This window comes from Cervus elaphus, chromosome 20 (genome assembly GCF_910594005.1).
Source record: "Cervus elaphus chromosome 20, mCerEla1.1, whole genome shotgun sequence".
Classification (NCBI taxonomy): domain Eukaryota; kingdom Metazoa; phylum Chordata; class Mammalia; order Artiodactyla; family Cervidae; genus Cervus; species Cervus elaphus.
Genome location: NC_057834.1, coordinates 121,336,319 through 121,351,581, shown reverse-complemented (window position 1 = coordinate 121,351,581; position 15,263 = coordinate 121,336,319). Strand labels below are relative to the sequence as shown.

Here is a 15,263-nt window from a genome sequence, read left to right as displayed (position 1 = left end):
AAGCCAAAGTGGAGTTTTCCCGCAGGGCGGCGTCCGGGCGCTCCCTAGAGGACGTCGTGGGGAAGCGATGGGAGAGCGCGACTTCTCTGGGGACCGCGATTGAGGAGGACGGCCTCCTGTGGGGACTGCATCCATATGGCGGGATCTCGGAGTGTGTGTGGGTGGGGGTACTTGTTCTGAGATGGCACCTTAGCTGTGTGGTTCCTGGAGGCGGCGTGGGGGTGGGCAGCCATGCTGCTGCCTCCTCCTGTCACTTCCTGACGTGGATGTTTTATCAGCCAACGCAAGCTCTGTCCTCTAGGATGTCAGATTCTTCTGCCCACTAGGTTCCTGAAGGCGGACTCCCACCCTCCACATCACCACATCCATCCCAGAAGACACCAGGCCAGCTTTATTCCCACTTCTGGGCAGAGGACTCCTTATTTCCCCTCTCAGCTCCAGATTTCATGTTTGCCACTGAGAAGCCCTACCACTCCCACTTGACACATGTCTCCCTGGCTCCTGGCAGGACCCTTAAGTCCTGGAACAGTCTTCTTTAACATCCCTCAGGAGCCCAATAAACATACTCTGAAGGAATGAATTCATCAATTTATTCAACTTTTCCATGTGTAAGAGCTTCTTGGATGGAGTGTCATGGAAGCTCTTAAGGGAGAAAAGGCTGGGGCGGGACATGCATAAAACCTAGGAGGAGGGTTAAAGCCTAGGTTTTGTTTTAGAGTTGGGTAAAGAGGAGCTACTGGAGATTTCAGGGAGGACATAACTGGCCTTAACCTGGGCAAGATCTTGGAGGGCAAGACAGCAGACAGGGAGCCAGGTGTTGCAGAAGTGATGAATAGGGGGTGGAAGCAGTGGTAAAGGTTTAATGTTGAGTAGCTATATGTTCTGAGTCAGGGACAGTGGTGGCACTTTGTTAGCTGGAACTGAGTTGGAGAAGGAAAGTCGGAGCTCACACCTTGGGGATGGAGGGAAAGGAGGGAAAGACCAATATGTGAAGGAGAGGATGTTCAGTTGTTGCTTTATTCTTGGTTCAGGTGACCAAGGAGGATGGCCATCACTCCTTATCCATCCCTGGAGACTTGGTGGGGGAGGAGCTCCACCCCACCCCCACAAATTTTTAGTTCAGGCTGAAACCAGAGAAAAATATGGAGGAAAAAAAAAAGGAGTCGAAAACTGAAACAAAGTCCATGAGGTGGGGAGCTAGAAGAAGGCCCCCTTCAAGTAGCTCAGGCCTGGCAGCTTGTGCTGGGCTTGTGGAAGATTCCTCTCACAAGAGGTGAAATAACTGGGAGCAAACCCGAGCACGTGTAGGGCTTGAGGGTCTGTGGGGCTGGGCCACCAGTGTCAACCCACTGCTCCCACTTCAACCGCACCCAGGGGTGCAGTGCACTGGCGTTTTCTGCTCAGACTGCGCTGGTCCAGGGAAGGTGTCTCTGCCCTGGGTGCTCAGGGGGAGATCCCATGGGACCAGCGCAGGCGCAGTCCTGCAGGCCCGAGACTGCCCCCTGGCGCCGACTCACTCCTCCCAAGGGCTCATGTCGGTGTCAATGGCCACACAGTTGTAGGCAGCGTATCGGAGCTTCTCCTCACACACCTTGGCGCTGCGGGGGGCAGGGAGCTGTTCAGCACCAGGTGTAGAGGCCCTTCTATCATGACCAGGGGCTCCAATTTGTACCCTGAAGCCCTCCTCCACCCTAGGACGTCACATTTCCCCGATGCCCCACTCCCCAGGCTGCAACTTAGGGAATCCACCTGGCATAGTGCGGCAGGAAGAGGGTGCTGGAGCAGGTGGACGACTCAGGCAGCGCGTCTGTGGTCTCATAGCTGGGGGTATGGAGGGACCAGAGATGAGGAAGAATTGCAGGGGCACCGGGCAGCGGTCTGACAGGTGAATGCGTGTGTGGCGGAAGGCAAAGACTAGCCACAGGCGCTTCCGATTAGACCTCCCCTCCCCATCGGCTCTCACCCCAGCTTGTCTGGGTAGATGTAGATCCGTGCCGGCAGACGGCTGCGGCCGGTGACAAAGCGCAGGAAGCGGCTCCGGTCCTCTGATGGAGGAGAAGGAAATCAGTGCCCATGTGCCGGTGGAGGAACCTCTCCTGCCTCCCCCATCTCCGTATCCCAGGAGTGGAGTCTGAACCCAGGCAGTCCTCTGCCCTCTCCACTGACCGTTGGTGAAGTTGTTCAGTGCCTCCCAGAAATACTGCACCCGGGTGTCAGATGGCTCGAAGTCCTCAAACCGGGCTGGTGGGACAAAGCCACACAGAATTCATTCTTAGGTCCTTAAGCCCCACCCCGGGACTGTGCTGCCCGGCCCCACACTCACTGAGCTTGCGCAGGGCATCCACAGTGACCTCTGGGTCCCCGCACACCTTCTTCTCCAATTCCTGCCACGTCAGCAAGTCCAGCACAGCCTGTGGCACCACCTTCAGCAGACCTGCCTGCATGGCTGCCACCTGGGGAGAAGGGAGAAGGTCTGGCTGGAGAAGACGGCACAACTCCCAGCTCAGGGTATGGTGGGGACACCTGGCCTCCACTCAAGGAGATAAAGTACCTCTGTGCCCCACAGATCAGCAGGAATGTGGGGCAGAGGGGTGGTGGGGGCCAGAGTTCTTGGGGCTGAGTTCTGGTGGCCCCTCGGGCTGGGCTCTGGCTCCTGGGAGCTGTCCACAGCTCTCTGTTCCACTGGCCTCTGGCTAGTACCTGCTCCTTGCTCTCTTCTAGCCGTGCCTTCTGCACCAGTTGGATGAAACGGGAACGGTCCTCATATCCCACCACGATGCCTGAACCCCCAGGGATCAGCTCCACCACCTGCTGGTCACTCAGCACTGTGGTGAATGTTAGCTCCTTCCCAAATTTGAACTCAAATGTCTCCTTGTCCATTCCTTCCATCACTTCCAAGAGCTTCACCTGGGGGTTGAAGAGAGGAAGGAAGGTCAGCTTTTCATTGTGGAGACAGTCTTGTTTTTCCTCAAGAAGCTCACAGGAAAACAGGGGAGGCAGCCAGGCAAGGCAGTTGTTATGCAGGCAATGAGGGCAGTGAGGGGGTTAGTAGACGGACTGTGAAGCCCAGCATCAAGATGATGCCTAACCAGCCATGGAGATCAGGGAAGGTGTCCTGGGGGAAGTGGCATGTAAGCTGAGACCTAAACGATTGGCTGGGAATTGGCTGGGCCACCAGCAAGTCAGGAAAGACAACATCTTAAAAAAAGGTGGAAAGAGCAAAAGGCCTAACTTTTGAGGAACCTAACTGGGCAAGTGTCCAGAGATACAGGGGTCATGTAAGGCCTTTTCAGACTCTGCATTTTATCCTAAGCCCAGGGTGGACCACTGAAGGGGTTAAAAAGGGAGCGTGAAACGAACTACTCTAGCTGCTGGAGATCAGATGGGTAAGAAGGGAGACATGGTTACCAGATTTGCAATCAGGGGCTGGATCAGGAAGGAAGGTGACTAAACCCAAGGGATAAAAGTGAGATGTGAGAGGTGGGCAGACTCCAAAGGCAGATGTGACAGAATGTGGGAGGTGAAGGAGAAAGAAGAGTGAAGAATGACCCTGAGGGGCTTGGCAAGGGGAGGGGTGGGTGGTGGTGCCACTGTGAGACAGGAGCCCTAGAGGGAGAGGATGAAGAGTGTGCTGAGCCCAAGGTGCCATCTTGGGAAAAAAGTCCAGCAGGTAGATAGCGTCACCAGAACAGTGATGGGAATTGAAGCTATGGGAGTATGTGGGGTGGGAAAGGGGGAACGTGTGTGGTAAGAGAAGGTTCAGGACAGCCTAGGGGTGCAACAAGCTTGAGAGCTGGGCAGAGAAACCCGGTCCAGGCCCTAACTCACCAGCACAGAGTCCACAGCTGGGAAGTCCTTACTCCAGCTCACCTCTTCACCAGAGAGCTGCTTCCACACGAAACCCGGCAGAGCCAGGACCTGTGGGACAAACACTGCTGTCTTCGCGCCCTCAGCTGCCCAGGTTTGGCTGGCTCTTCTTTCCAAGAGCCAGGACTAAGCTGGTGGGGTGCAGATTAGGCTACTCACCAGGAACTCCTTACCCCGAAGGGCAGCCCCCATCAGCTGTCCAATCCACTCATACTTGGCAAAGTCCCGGCAGGAGGGGTTGGGCACATACATGTCCCGGGCCTCGCCTGTGCCATTGCCCTGCCCCCGAGACAGAGCTGTCAGCATGGCCTGTGATGGACCCTCCTGTGTTACTCCAGATGCCTCAACAACTTCTCTGAACACCCTCCACGGAAGGGCCCTGAAGGAGCCCTCTGAACATACAATGGCTCCTTCTCTGTCCGCCCAGAAGCTGCCCCGGGCAGTTCAGTCTCTCCCGTGCCCCTTCTCTGGCTTAGTCTGGCACCTCGGAGGTTTGCAGAGACAGGACAGCAGAAACAACTTGGGAAGTAGGGGTGGGAGCTTACCTGGTTGGCTGTTCGTACAAAGAAGGGCAGAGGCACAGGGGTGTCCGCCGAGCTAGGGCACAGTTCTTCTGACATGTCTGCCAAGCTGTCCCGGAAACCACCTCCTGAAAGGACAGACAGATGCTCTCAGTTGAGGCACACAAGAGCCCCAGGCCCCATGATGGGGTAAGAAGCAAGTCCCCTATCTGGGTTAGCTGGTCACCCCGGATACCCCAACCACTCTCAATACGGCAGGACTCTTGCTACTGGCCCTCAAGGCCTCACCTTGGTCAATGATGCCTTCTGCAATGAATTTACACTCCCACCACTGGTCATAGCGCATGGGCCACCTGTAAGGAGGTATAAGTCTCTATCATTACACTGGGCTAGGGCTCAGGATGACCCACCAGCCCAGGGTTCACCCAGGAGTAGGGGCTACAGAGGGGTAATGCCGAGGGGTCCAGAGGCAGTGTGTGGGTGGACACGGGTCCATGTGTGCCCTGAACAGGTCCCCTGCCCCCAAGCCATACCTGTAGTCCAGGGGCTTTTCATACTTGTCAGAGGGCTTGAGGCCTTCATAAACCTGGGGCCAAGGGAAAGGGGAGGGAGTTGTGGGAACATCTGAGACCAGGCCCCATTCCTGCCCAAAGACCTTGCTCGGGTCCCTCCTGGCCCAGTGCCCATGAGTCCCCTTGCTGACCCGCCCTCACTCTGACCCCAGGTGGTCCAGACCTGGGTGAAGACAGCGTTCTTGCAGGCGGGATCCCGTAAGGGGCAGGCACGGTGTTCCATGGCGAGGCGCCGGTTGATGTACAGACGTGGCATGAAGCTGGGCTTGCTGCTCTCCGAGTCACGCAGGCACTGGGCCACCAGGCCCGGCCGCTGGCGTGACAGCAGCAGGAACTGCTTTACTTGCTGGGCAGGGAGAGGTGACCAGAGCGGGGCCGGTAGGCAGTCAGCCTTTGTCCAGGCCCTGGAACATTTCTCTGTTCCAACCCCATGGGGCCAGTTCAAGCCTACTCTATCCCTGGTGCTTGCTTTCAGTCTCTCCCTTAGTCCAGCCACCAGGGGAAGCTTACTAAAACAGAAAACTCAACTTTGTCACTACCTTACATAAAAATTTCCCAATGGCTCCACTGACCAGGAACAAAGTCTGGCTCCGGTGCCCTTGGCTACCAGGGCAGCTTCCTGCCCACCTCCACCTGCCTCATCCCATGTCACACTCACGCCTATGGCCATGCTTCTCTCAAGTCATCCTGAGCAGCTGGGAACTCCCCTTGTGCACCTTTCATACGACCTGCCCTGTCCATTCTGTCGCCTCTCCTCCCAAGCTCTGTGTATTTCACATACTCTCTGGGAAATAGGACCCTAAACACTAAATTTTGATTATTTGTGTCTGGCTTTCTTCCTGTGTTCCCAGAGCCTAGCAAAAGTTCAGGCCTAGAGTAGGTCTAAGACCTTTCTGATGAAGCGTGAACAATTGCATGAGCACAAAGGGGTGCCCACTGCCAAGACCAGCACTGCATGAGTCAGGCTCACCTTAATCTCACTGAAGGTGCCCAGCGTGTGGTCCCAGGCCGGTACCAGGTGGTGCAGGACGCTGTCTAAGATCTTTATGAACCTGGGGAGGTTGGGTAAAGATAACTGTGGCTGAAGTCATAGATGCAAGACGCTCTCACCACTCCCAATACACAGGGACAGGAGAAAGCGGGGCCCAGGGGCTCTCTGCCTCTTGAAGTGGAAGAGCGTATGATATAAGGCCTCTTCCACACAAACAAAAGGCTCAGGATGCGGGGTGGGGGGAGAGGGAAGGGACTGACTGGCTCGGGACCACAGCCACCTTTGCAGGAGAACAGCTCTGCGGTACAGTACTTCCGGGTCAGTGCCTTCTAGGCGTGGGTATCGCACAAGATTGGTGGGCTGGAACAGGTCTGCATTTAGCCCTAATTCCCGCTGTCTAGAAGACTTGATCTTGACCCCTCGAAGACGCACATCAATCCCGTCATCTGGGGGAAGAAGTCAGTGAGATCACTTACAACGCCTGCTACCTCTTTGGCCCCGAGACCTGAGAATGGCTCCTTAATGCTCAGCCTTGTGTCACCCTTAGCCCCCAGAAACTTGGGACCTTTGGGATCCCCTTCTATCATCTGATTCTGATGATTATATTCTGTGCCAGTTCCTCCATCCACCACTATAATATGGGGATGCCTGAAGGTCCCAATGCCATTCCTCTTCCAGGTGAGCCCAAGCACTTCTATGGCTTTAAAGGCAGGCCTATACCCGGCACCGGCCCCTTGGCTTGGGCCCCAAAGCTTCAGATCTTGGCATCAGCTCAGCTGTCACCTTTACCCCAACTCCAAGTCCATCTCCTTCACTCCACACGCACTGCCAGCTAACCCCCATCTACATGCTGGGGCTCTCTCTCCCTCCTTATGGCCTTAAGCCCTACCTCGGCACTCGACGATGCGGATCTCGATGATTGGAAGGTGGACAGTCATGTCCTCCAGGACACAGACGTCCCCGATCAGGGTCCTGAGGGGATGAACATGAGGAACTTTGGAAACCCCTTGTCTTCAGGGGTTTCTGGGGTCACAGTCCACCTTATGCCTCCAAGCTGGGCCAGATCCCGCTGCCAGGATCATGCCCCACCTCCCACCCCAGGTAAGTTCACTCACTCGTCAATGCTCACATCACTCAGCTTCTTCAGGTTGTCCCCTTCACCCCCATAGACCACCACCCGCTTAGGCATAAAGTTGTCATCCGTGGTATCCACCGTGAGTAGTAGCTTCCTGAGGGTTAAGAGGGTGCACATGTGTCTTTACGCTCACAGGTACGTGGCTCACTCACCCTGCTGTGCTCAGAGCCCACTCACTTGACAATGGTGCCCTTCTTCATGGTCAGCCGTACCCAGTGCTGGCACTGGGACCCATCGCTCTCCCAGTAGGTGTCTGCGTTGCTGTCTGTCAGGCAGGACACATTGAACTCCTCCTGGGGAGGGCAGAGAGGTGGATGGGCCAGGGAGCACAAGAGAGAAAGCACAGTGGAGCTGAGCTGGAAGTCCATCAGGTAAGGGTGGAGGTGTGGAGGGATTCCAATAGGACTTCCAAGATGGGGGGGTGGACTGAGTCTGGCCTGTGGGGATTCAGGTTTGGCTGTGGCTTAGAGGTAAGAGTTCTGAATCTAGCAGGATGTTACTACATCTTGCTTGGGGTGGGAGGAGTCCCAGCACCCACCGTGTAGGAGGAAACGTCTATGCTCTCCACATACTGCTTCACGCTACCCAGGTTCTCATCCTCCTTGCCCAGGTGGTCGTACAAGAAGTGGATCAGGTCCTCGTCGCACTCGTAGGTCCACGTCGGGGGCACATAGCTAAGCGACCCCAAGTCCCTAATTAGGTCGGGCCCAGACCTGGAGCTCCTTCCTCCCCAGCCCATCCCAGCTTACTCACAGTAGCCTTTGTACAGCTTCAGCGTATGCCTCGGCCGGCTGAGGCCTTGATCCCAGGCGATGCGAGTATGTCAAGTCCACCACCTGTTCCCATCTGTGCGCACAGAATGGGGGACGGGATATGGAGACCTCAGCAGGCGGCAGAAGACCCTGGAGCCTTCTCCAGCGCTCTGGCTCCTCTAAACCGTGCCTCCAGAAGCCGCACCCCAGCTCCCTTTAGGTCCCGCCCCCTTTGTTGTCAATCCTGTCAGATCACACCGCCCGTGCTGTGCCAGTCTAGGGCCTGGCAATCGGCCAGCAAGCCCCACTCCTCCCAGCGCAGGACCTGAGCACCGGGCGGTAGTCCACTCCGAAGAGCTGCTGCTGCCGCTGGAGGTGGTCTGGAGTGTCGATGGGTACCAGGCGGGCCCCGCCCTCGGCCGGGCGGCACACCAGGAGCCAGCCTTCGTCCAGCCCGCAGTCGCCCAGGTGTTCCGTCAGCTGCTCCTGCCGGGACGCACCAGACGAGGACAGCCGTCAGGGAACTGCCAGCGGCCCGCCCTGCCCAGCCCAGGGCGAAGGGCACCGGACGCTAAATCAGCTCGATATGGGCGAGGGAAGAGGACCACCCAGGGGCTTCCCTGCTCCCGGGGTCTTTTGTACCTTGGTCAACTTCACCCAGAGCCCGTGGCCGTTGCACAGCTCTTCGCCTGTGGTGCGCACGCAGGCACCGCGCCGCAGCTCGATGCTGTCGCGGGCGGCGCGGAGGGGCCCGGAGCCGGTACCGGGGGCCGGGCCCGTTGCTCCCACACGCAGCCCCAGGCCTTCCGCCTCCCACACTGGCAGCAGCACGCGCGACGGTCCCGCCGGGTCCTTGTAAAGCTTGTAGAGCACCTCGCGCGGCACGAAAGCTAGCGCCGCCGGCAGCGGCCGCCCGGCACGGAGGCTCTTCGCTGCCTCCGCCAGAAAGCGCACGCGGCCCAGCAGCTGCCGCGGGGACTCTAGCGCCGCGCCCGGGCCCGGGCCAGCCATGGCGGTGTGGCCCAGGGAAGCCGGCGGGCGATCCGGGCAGAGGAGCTTCGGCCGAACCAGCAGAAAGAGCTTCCCACCACCTTCAGCCCCGCCCTCGACCAGCCTTCGCCGTAAGTTCTGGACTAAGCGCACCTCATGTTGCCGCCGTATTGGCCTGTGTACTTGGATACTTAATTCTGTTATCTATTTCTGTGTCTCCCACTCAGTCAGCCAGACCCAAGTTCCGAAGTTTCTACCTGATCAATCTCCCCACTCCATTCCCATTGCTACTACTCTCCTTTAAGCCACCATCCATCCTATTGAGCCCAAAATACTTCGACCTTCTGGAGCTTCCCTGCTCCCACTGAGTCTCACTACAACCAGCTGAATCTTTAAGAATCTATTAGCTATCTTGTCAGGCTTCCCATCCTAGGAGCACTGTGACTAAAATGTTTGGGAAAATAATCCCTCCCCAGCCTGGCTGCTGACGGGACTCTTGAGGTGGTTACTCCTAACCACAGGACACTGGTGATCATTATCCAGTTTCTCCCAATAATTCTAAACCAAATGAGAGGAAAGGACAACGTGGGAAGAGAGGAGGCAAAAACAAACAACAAACAAACAAACCATGTACAGAAGTTGTTAGTGATGTACAATCAGGGAGGAAAAGGAAACTTAGTCCCTCCCCCACCCTTGTTTATTGAAAAGTTTACTTAGATGTAACTCATACCATATAAAGTGTACAAATTTCAAGTGTACAAATCACTGTTTTTTAATATATAACATTAATTTTTAATAGTAAAAAATACATATAACAATATTTGCAATCTTGACCGTTTTTTTAAGTGTACAGTTATCTATTTCCAAAACTTTTTCATCACCCCAAACAGGAAACTCTGTAATCTTAAGCAATAACTCCTCATTGTCCCCACTCCCTAGTTCCTGGGGACTAATCTACTAAAGCTCTAATCTACTTTCTGCCTCTAAGAATTGGCCTATTCTAGATATTTCATATTTCATAAGTGGAACCATACAGTATTTGTCATTTTGTGTCTGTCTTATTTCACTCAGCCTAATGTTACAGCAATGTTGTTGCATGTATCAGAACTTTATTTTTATGGCTGAATAATGTTCCATTATATAAAGACACTACATTTTGTTTATCCATTCATTTGTTGATGGACACTTGGGTGGAAACTTTGTTTTGATATAGTTATCAAATAAAGGTATCAATAAATAAATAATCCCATGTAATTTTGAGTTTTCCATTTTTTTCTCCTTAGTAAATTTGGAACACAGTGCCTCTCTGCTGATCTCTCCAAGCGCTTTGTATGCTGTCACACTACTACAAGATAAAGTGAATACGTGCACTTAACAAAGGCCTGCATGAGCTGAACTCTGTGGATAGTTCCAGACTATTTAAATCCACTAGCTTGATATTCCATTTTCCATTAAGCCAATTGCTCTTTTGTATTTTCTCTTTGCATATGCTGTTCCCTTTGCTTGGAATACCCCATTGCTTTCCCCAATTAAATGGAGTCCTTGCTGTTTGCGTCTAGCTTTTTCCCTTTAAAACATTTACCATTGTAATTGCTGACTTCTATGTTTCCTCATCAGTCTGTAGCTCTTTAAAGAAAGAAAATGCCTCGTTCACCACTATAACCTCTGCACCTATTATAGTGCCCGCCTCTTTCTAGGTAATATAAATATTATCTCAGTTTCCTGTACAACTTTGTGCTACCACAGTTGTGGCTGGTTGGGCTCGGCATAAAATTATTAGAATCGTGGAGAGTGGGAGTGAAAAGTGAGCCTTGGGCCGAGTTTTCTGGGGTTCCCAGAAAGTCAGAGAAGAGCAAACTCCTCACACCATGCGAAGTGTATTTACAATAAAGTTCTTTGGGGAAGTTGGGGCGGGGGGGGGGGGGGCGGGCGGCGATGAATGTGTGTTTGTTGTTGCGTCGCTACAGCGGACTTTACGGTGAAGAGACTAGGGGTGGGGTCCTACCGGCAGCAGCTGGGGCAGCCCAGGAGCTGTAGCGGGAGTCTGATCATGTGACCTTCAACATGGCGACTGCCCTGGCTCATCGCTGGAAGGGGCGGAGCCTGGGCAGAGGGCAGGCTCAGATTCAGTCTATAACGGGGACTGTGCTCGCGTTTACCGACAGCTTATCATGGAGGCGAAAGAGTCTAGGTGAGTTCTCTGGGCCACCACGCAGTGTGGCCATAGGGGCTTCTGACCTGAATCTTTCAGCCTAGGAATCTGTTCCTATACCCTTCTTCCCCAGCCCTGAGAACCCAAGTCGCTGGGATTCCAAATCTTCCAACCATGGATTCCTAAAATATTCATCCCAGGGACTACCTAGCTGGACTGCGTACCCCAGACTTTAATTTAGGAGACGCCCCCTGGACTTTCTAATCCTCATCTAAGATCCGCATTTCGGACTTTCATCTCTGATTCCCCCATGACTATCCCCCCGCCTGGAGATTTTTCAGCCCCAAAACCTTCCAGCCCCGGAACTAGCTCACTGGTACCCTTGTTCCAGAGACATCCCTCCCCGCCCCCCCCCCCCCCCCCCCACCAATTCTCCTAAGTGAGTTTTCGTTCCCTCAACCCCACTCTCCCAGTCCTTCCAGTGGCTTTGAGCCTGGGGAAACTGGGACTATAAGTAGGGTAAAGGCCCCAGCACCGGCCCTTCCAGTCCTGTACACCACCTGATAGGCAGACAGAGGGCGGAATCGGCGGGGAGGCGCAGCTTAGTAGCTGGTCTGGAGAAGGCAGATAGCCGTGCTGGATGGACCGTATCCGCCTTTAGAACCCGAGCCCTGCCCAACCCCCAGCCTAGTTCACTGAGACCTACCCTTCCCTCCTCCTGATACCCAGACTTCAGGGTTTTCCGGAGCTTAAGAATGACACCTTCCTTCGAGCAGCCTGGGGAGAAGAAACAGACTACACTCCTGTTTGGTGCATGCGGCAGGCAGGACGCTACTTACCAGGTCAGGGTCAGGGCCTCGGAGTCTAGGTAAAATTCTGGAGAGGGAAAAGTTTTTGAGGGGCAGAGAAGGGCTCTTGGAGGTTCCTCAAGGCTGAGCCCTGCCTTACCTTTTCTGTCTGCAGAGTTTAGGGAAACTCGGGCAGCCCAGGACTTTTTCAGCACCTGTCGCTCCCCAGAAGCCTGCTGTGAACTTACCCTGCAGGTGAGAGGTCAACAAAAGAGGAGGGATTTATGCCCTCCGCAGGCCACCTAGCAATCTGTCTTCTGTTCCCTATAGCCACTGCGTCGATTCCCTCTGGATGCTGCCATCATCTTCTCCGACATCCTTGTTGTACCCCAGGTACCTGCTCAGATCTGACTCACAAACGTGTAAAACAGAAAGGACAGTCAAGGCTCAAGAAAAGCACTTATCCTTATGGGACAGAGGGAAAAACAGGCTGGAGGAGACGGAGCTTGGCCGAGTTTCATTCTCCTTTTCCTCCTTCCTGGCATGGGTTGAACAGATCTTGTTCTCCAAGAGTTACAGGTTGGGAACCCAGATGTTTTCTCCCCTGCCAGGCACTGGGCATGGAGGTGACCATGGTACCTGGCAAAGGGCCCAGCTTCCCAGAACCATTAAGAGAAGAGCGGGACTTAGAGCGCCTCCGGGATCCAGCCGCAGTGGCCTCTGAGCTGGGCTATGTGTTCCAGGCCATCACTCTCACTCGACAGCAGCTGGCTGGGCGTGTGCCACTGATTGGCTTTGCTGGTGCCCCGGTAGTATGGACCAGGGCAGGGTCTTGGGCTTGGAGAGGTTACTTTGGCAGGTCTGGGTGAAGACAAGGGAAGAAGTGTCAGTCTGGCTTTTGCCTTTTGCAGTGGACTCTGATGACATACATGGTTGAGGGTGGCGGCTCAAGCACCATGTCTCAGGCCAAGCGCTGGCTTTACCAGAGACCACAAGCCAGTCACCAGCTGCTTCGCATCCTCACTGATGCTCTTGTCCCTTATCTGGTAGGACAAGTGGCTGCTGGTGCCCAGGTAAGACCTGAGGGAGAGACAAATAGCCTGGGCTTAATTTTTAAGGACCAGAAACAATACAGTTCCTTATACCTGAGAAGCTAGGTATCTTAATGCCAGGCACAAAAAAGGCTTGACCTGCAATAATCTGGCTGGAGCAGCTAAGCCCAGACACTGGCAGGGGGGCTTAGTACTCTGTTCAAAGATGAAAGCTAGCACTGGGATCTGGAGAAGGCAAAACTCTTTGACTGGAACTGGATTTATAGGTTTTGGCAATCTCAGGGATGAAGTCACTTGGGGAAAATTGAGGCACATTCTACATGTGGGGCCAGATAATTCCTCTTTGTATGTTATGTATTTCACTTATTGTCCCCACCCCGTAATTGTAGGCATTGCAGCTCTTTGAGTCCCATGCAGGGCATCTTGGCCCGCAACTCTTCAGTAAGTTTGCACTGCCCTACATCCGTGACGTGTCCAAGCGAGTGAAGGCCGGGCTGCAGGAGGCAGGCCTGGCACCGGTGCCCATGGTAAGGATGGGGATGAGCTGAGTGAAGGTGGGCCCATGGACCTATCAGGTTAAGTCCTGCATGGAACTGAGTGACCACTAGAGGGCAGCAGAAGTATGACTAAGGTATATTATTAATAGCCAGCAGAGCAAAGCTCTCTGCAGCCTGAGATTTGCCCTTTCCCCCAGATCATCTTTGCTAAGGATGGACATTTTGCCCTGGAGGAGCTGGCCCAGGCTGGCTATGAGGTGGTTGGGCTTGACTGGACAGTGGCCCCCGAGAAAGCCCGGTGAGTGATGGAAGGTGAGGTGGAGCAGGGGACAGCTGCAATATGTGCAGTCACCAGAACAGGGCACTGACTCTGCTTCCAGGGAACGCGTGGGAAAGACGGTGACCCTGCAGGGCAACCTGGACCCCTGTGCCCTGTATGCATCTGAGGTAACAACCAGGTTCTTGTGTGTGTGTTGGTGACTTTGTCTTTGCACTCTCATGGTTCTGAACATGGTTGTGTTTATTACTATGTGTGTGTTTTCATCATCGGTTTATCCCTCCCTCTACTCCATTCACCACATGGACTCTAGGAAGGCAGGAGTTTCTTTTCATTGATTTTGTTCATTTGGCTTTTCTTAGTGCCTGGTCCATACTAGGCATCCGATAAAGTTTTTTCTGAATGACTAAGTAATACTGAGTGCCTCCTTGTATGTGTGTCACTATTATGTATGTGGAGGGCAGAGGCGTGCTGGCCCCCTGCAGCCAGTGCCCTGTTGGTCCCCCCAGGAGGAGATTGGGAAGCTGGTGCAGCAGATGCTGAATGATTTTGGGCCACAGCGCTACATTGCCAACCTGGGCCATGGACTTTACCCTGACATGGACCCGGAACATGTGGGAGCCTTTGTGGATGCTGTGCACAAACACTCTCGCCTGCTTCGACAGAATTGAGCGTGCCCCTTTTCCCTGAAGTACCACTGACACCGATGATTGTTTCCAGGAGAATAAAAGTTCCAGAGTTGAAGTCTTGCATGTGGTTTTGTTTGTGAAAGATCTGTGCCCTTATCCTCTGTTCCTTCTTAGCATCTTCCTTCCCTGGGCTGCTTCTTGCATCCTCTCCCACAAGTCATTAGAGCTCAGATATCAGTGCCTAGGCACTGTCGGACTTCATGTCAGGGCCCTGACACCATCGTGCTCTCAGATCTCCAAGCCCCAGAGCCACATGGGGTTGTATAGATCTTCCTAGGAGTGGGAGCTGTGACGTGTGCAGGGAAATGGGGTCCCTACAGCATGTGATAGAGAAGAAAATGGCAACCCACTCCAGTACTCTTGCCTAGAAAACTCCATGGATGGAAGAGCCTGGTGGGCTACAGTCCATGGGGTCGCAAAGAGTCGGACACGACTGAGCGACTTCACTTTCAACTTTACAGCACGTGAAGCCAGGGCTTTGTGTCTGGGGAGGAAGGGCGTAGAGATCAGAGAGGGACACAGCAATGGTGAGAATATTCAGAAAGGCCTGTTGAGGAAGATGGAGTCTAGGTCAGCAGGAAGAAGCTGAGAGGCCTTCAGCTTTAACCTGAAAAGTTGGGAAGAGGGCATAAAGATTAATTGAGTTGCTTAGACATGCATCACTGAGCTGAGAAGGCTTCTGACACCAATAGGCTTCTTTTCTGTGCATACCCTCTAATTTTCTCAGTATCTTGATGTTTCTGCTCATCATAATGGTACCTACTTTCTGGGGTCTGGCCCTGACATGCCTGTGAACTCTGGAGAGGGGTCTGGTGTGGTAGCAGACCTTCATTTGTCATTCCACATCTTATTAGAGTGCTAGGAACCCTCTGTGCTATAGGCCTAACCAGCTCCCTGTCCCAGCCAGGGCGATGGAGAATACAGAGAAGGGCCCCATTTATTGAAAGAACACAATTCCTGATTTTAGAAAAATGATCTTT

At 54.0% G+C, this 15,263-nt stretch overlaps 2 protein-coding genes across 2 annotated transcripts; one reads left to right on the top strand and one right to left on the bottom strand.

The window, feature by feature from the left end:
• Positions 1-575: 575 nt before the first annotated feature.
• HECTD3 (HECT domain E3 ubiquitin protein ligase 3) lies at positions 576-8,944 on the bottom strand. Its single transcript, XM_043877684.1, has 21 exons — positions 8,481-8,944; positions 8,164-8,324; positions 7,840-7,932; positions 7,625-7,760; positions 7,264-7,379; positions 7,067-7,180; positions 6,841-6,923; positions 6,232-6,397; positions 5,931-6,012; positions 5,124-5,306; positions 4,922-4,974; positions 4,677-4,741; positions 4,413-4,516; positions 4,027-4,146; positions 3,829-3,918; positions 2,701-2,907; positions 2,324-2,453; positions 2,167-2,241; positions 1,964-2,045; positions 1,750-1,821; positions 576-1,598 (listed from the first exon to the last, which is right to left on the bottom strand). Exons 1-21 carry the CDS (start codon positions 8,847-8,849, stop codon positions 1,514-1,516), a joined length of 2,586 nt encoding a protein of 861 aa, XP_043733619.1. The 5' UTR covers positions 8,850-8,944; the 3' UTR covers positions 576-1,513.
• Positions 8,945-10,876: 1,932 nt separating this feature from the next.
• UROD (uroporphyrinogen decarboxylase) lies at positions 10,877-14,338 on the top strand. Its single transcript, XM_043877221.1, has 10 exons — positions 10,877-11,019; positions 11,710-11,822; positions 11,944-12,023; positions 12,099-12,161; positions 12,380-12,577; positions 12,680-12,841; positions 13,210-13,347; positions 13,515-13,615; positions 13,698-13,764; positions 14,104-14,338. The coding sequence occupies exons 1-10, from the start codon at positions 11,000-11,002 to the stop codon at positions 14,263-14,265; spliced, it is 1,104 nt and encodes a 367-aa protein (XP_043733156.1). The 5' UTR covers positions 10,877-10,999; the 3' UTR covers positions 14,266-14,338.
• The last annotated feature ends 925 nt before the right edge of the window (positions 14,339-15,263 follow it).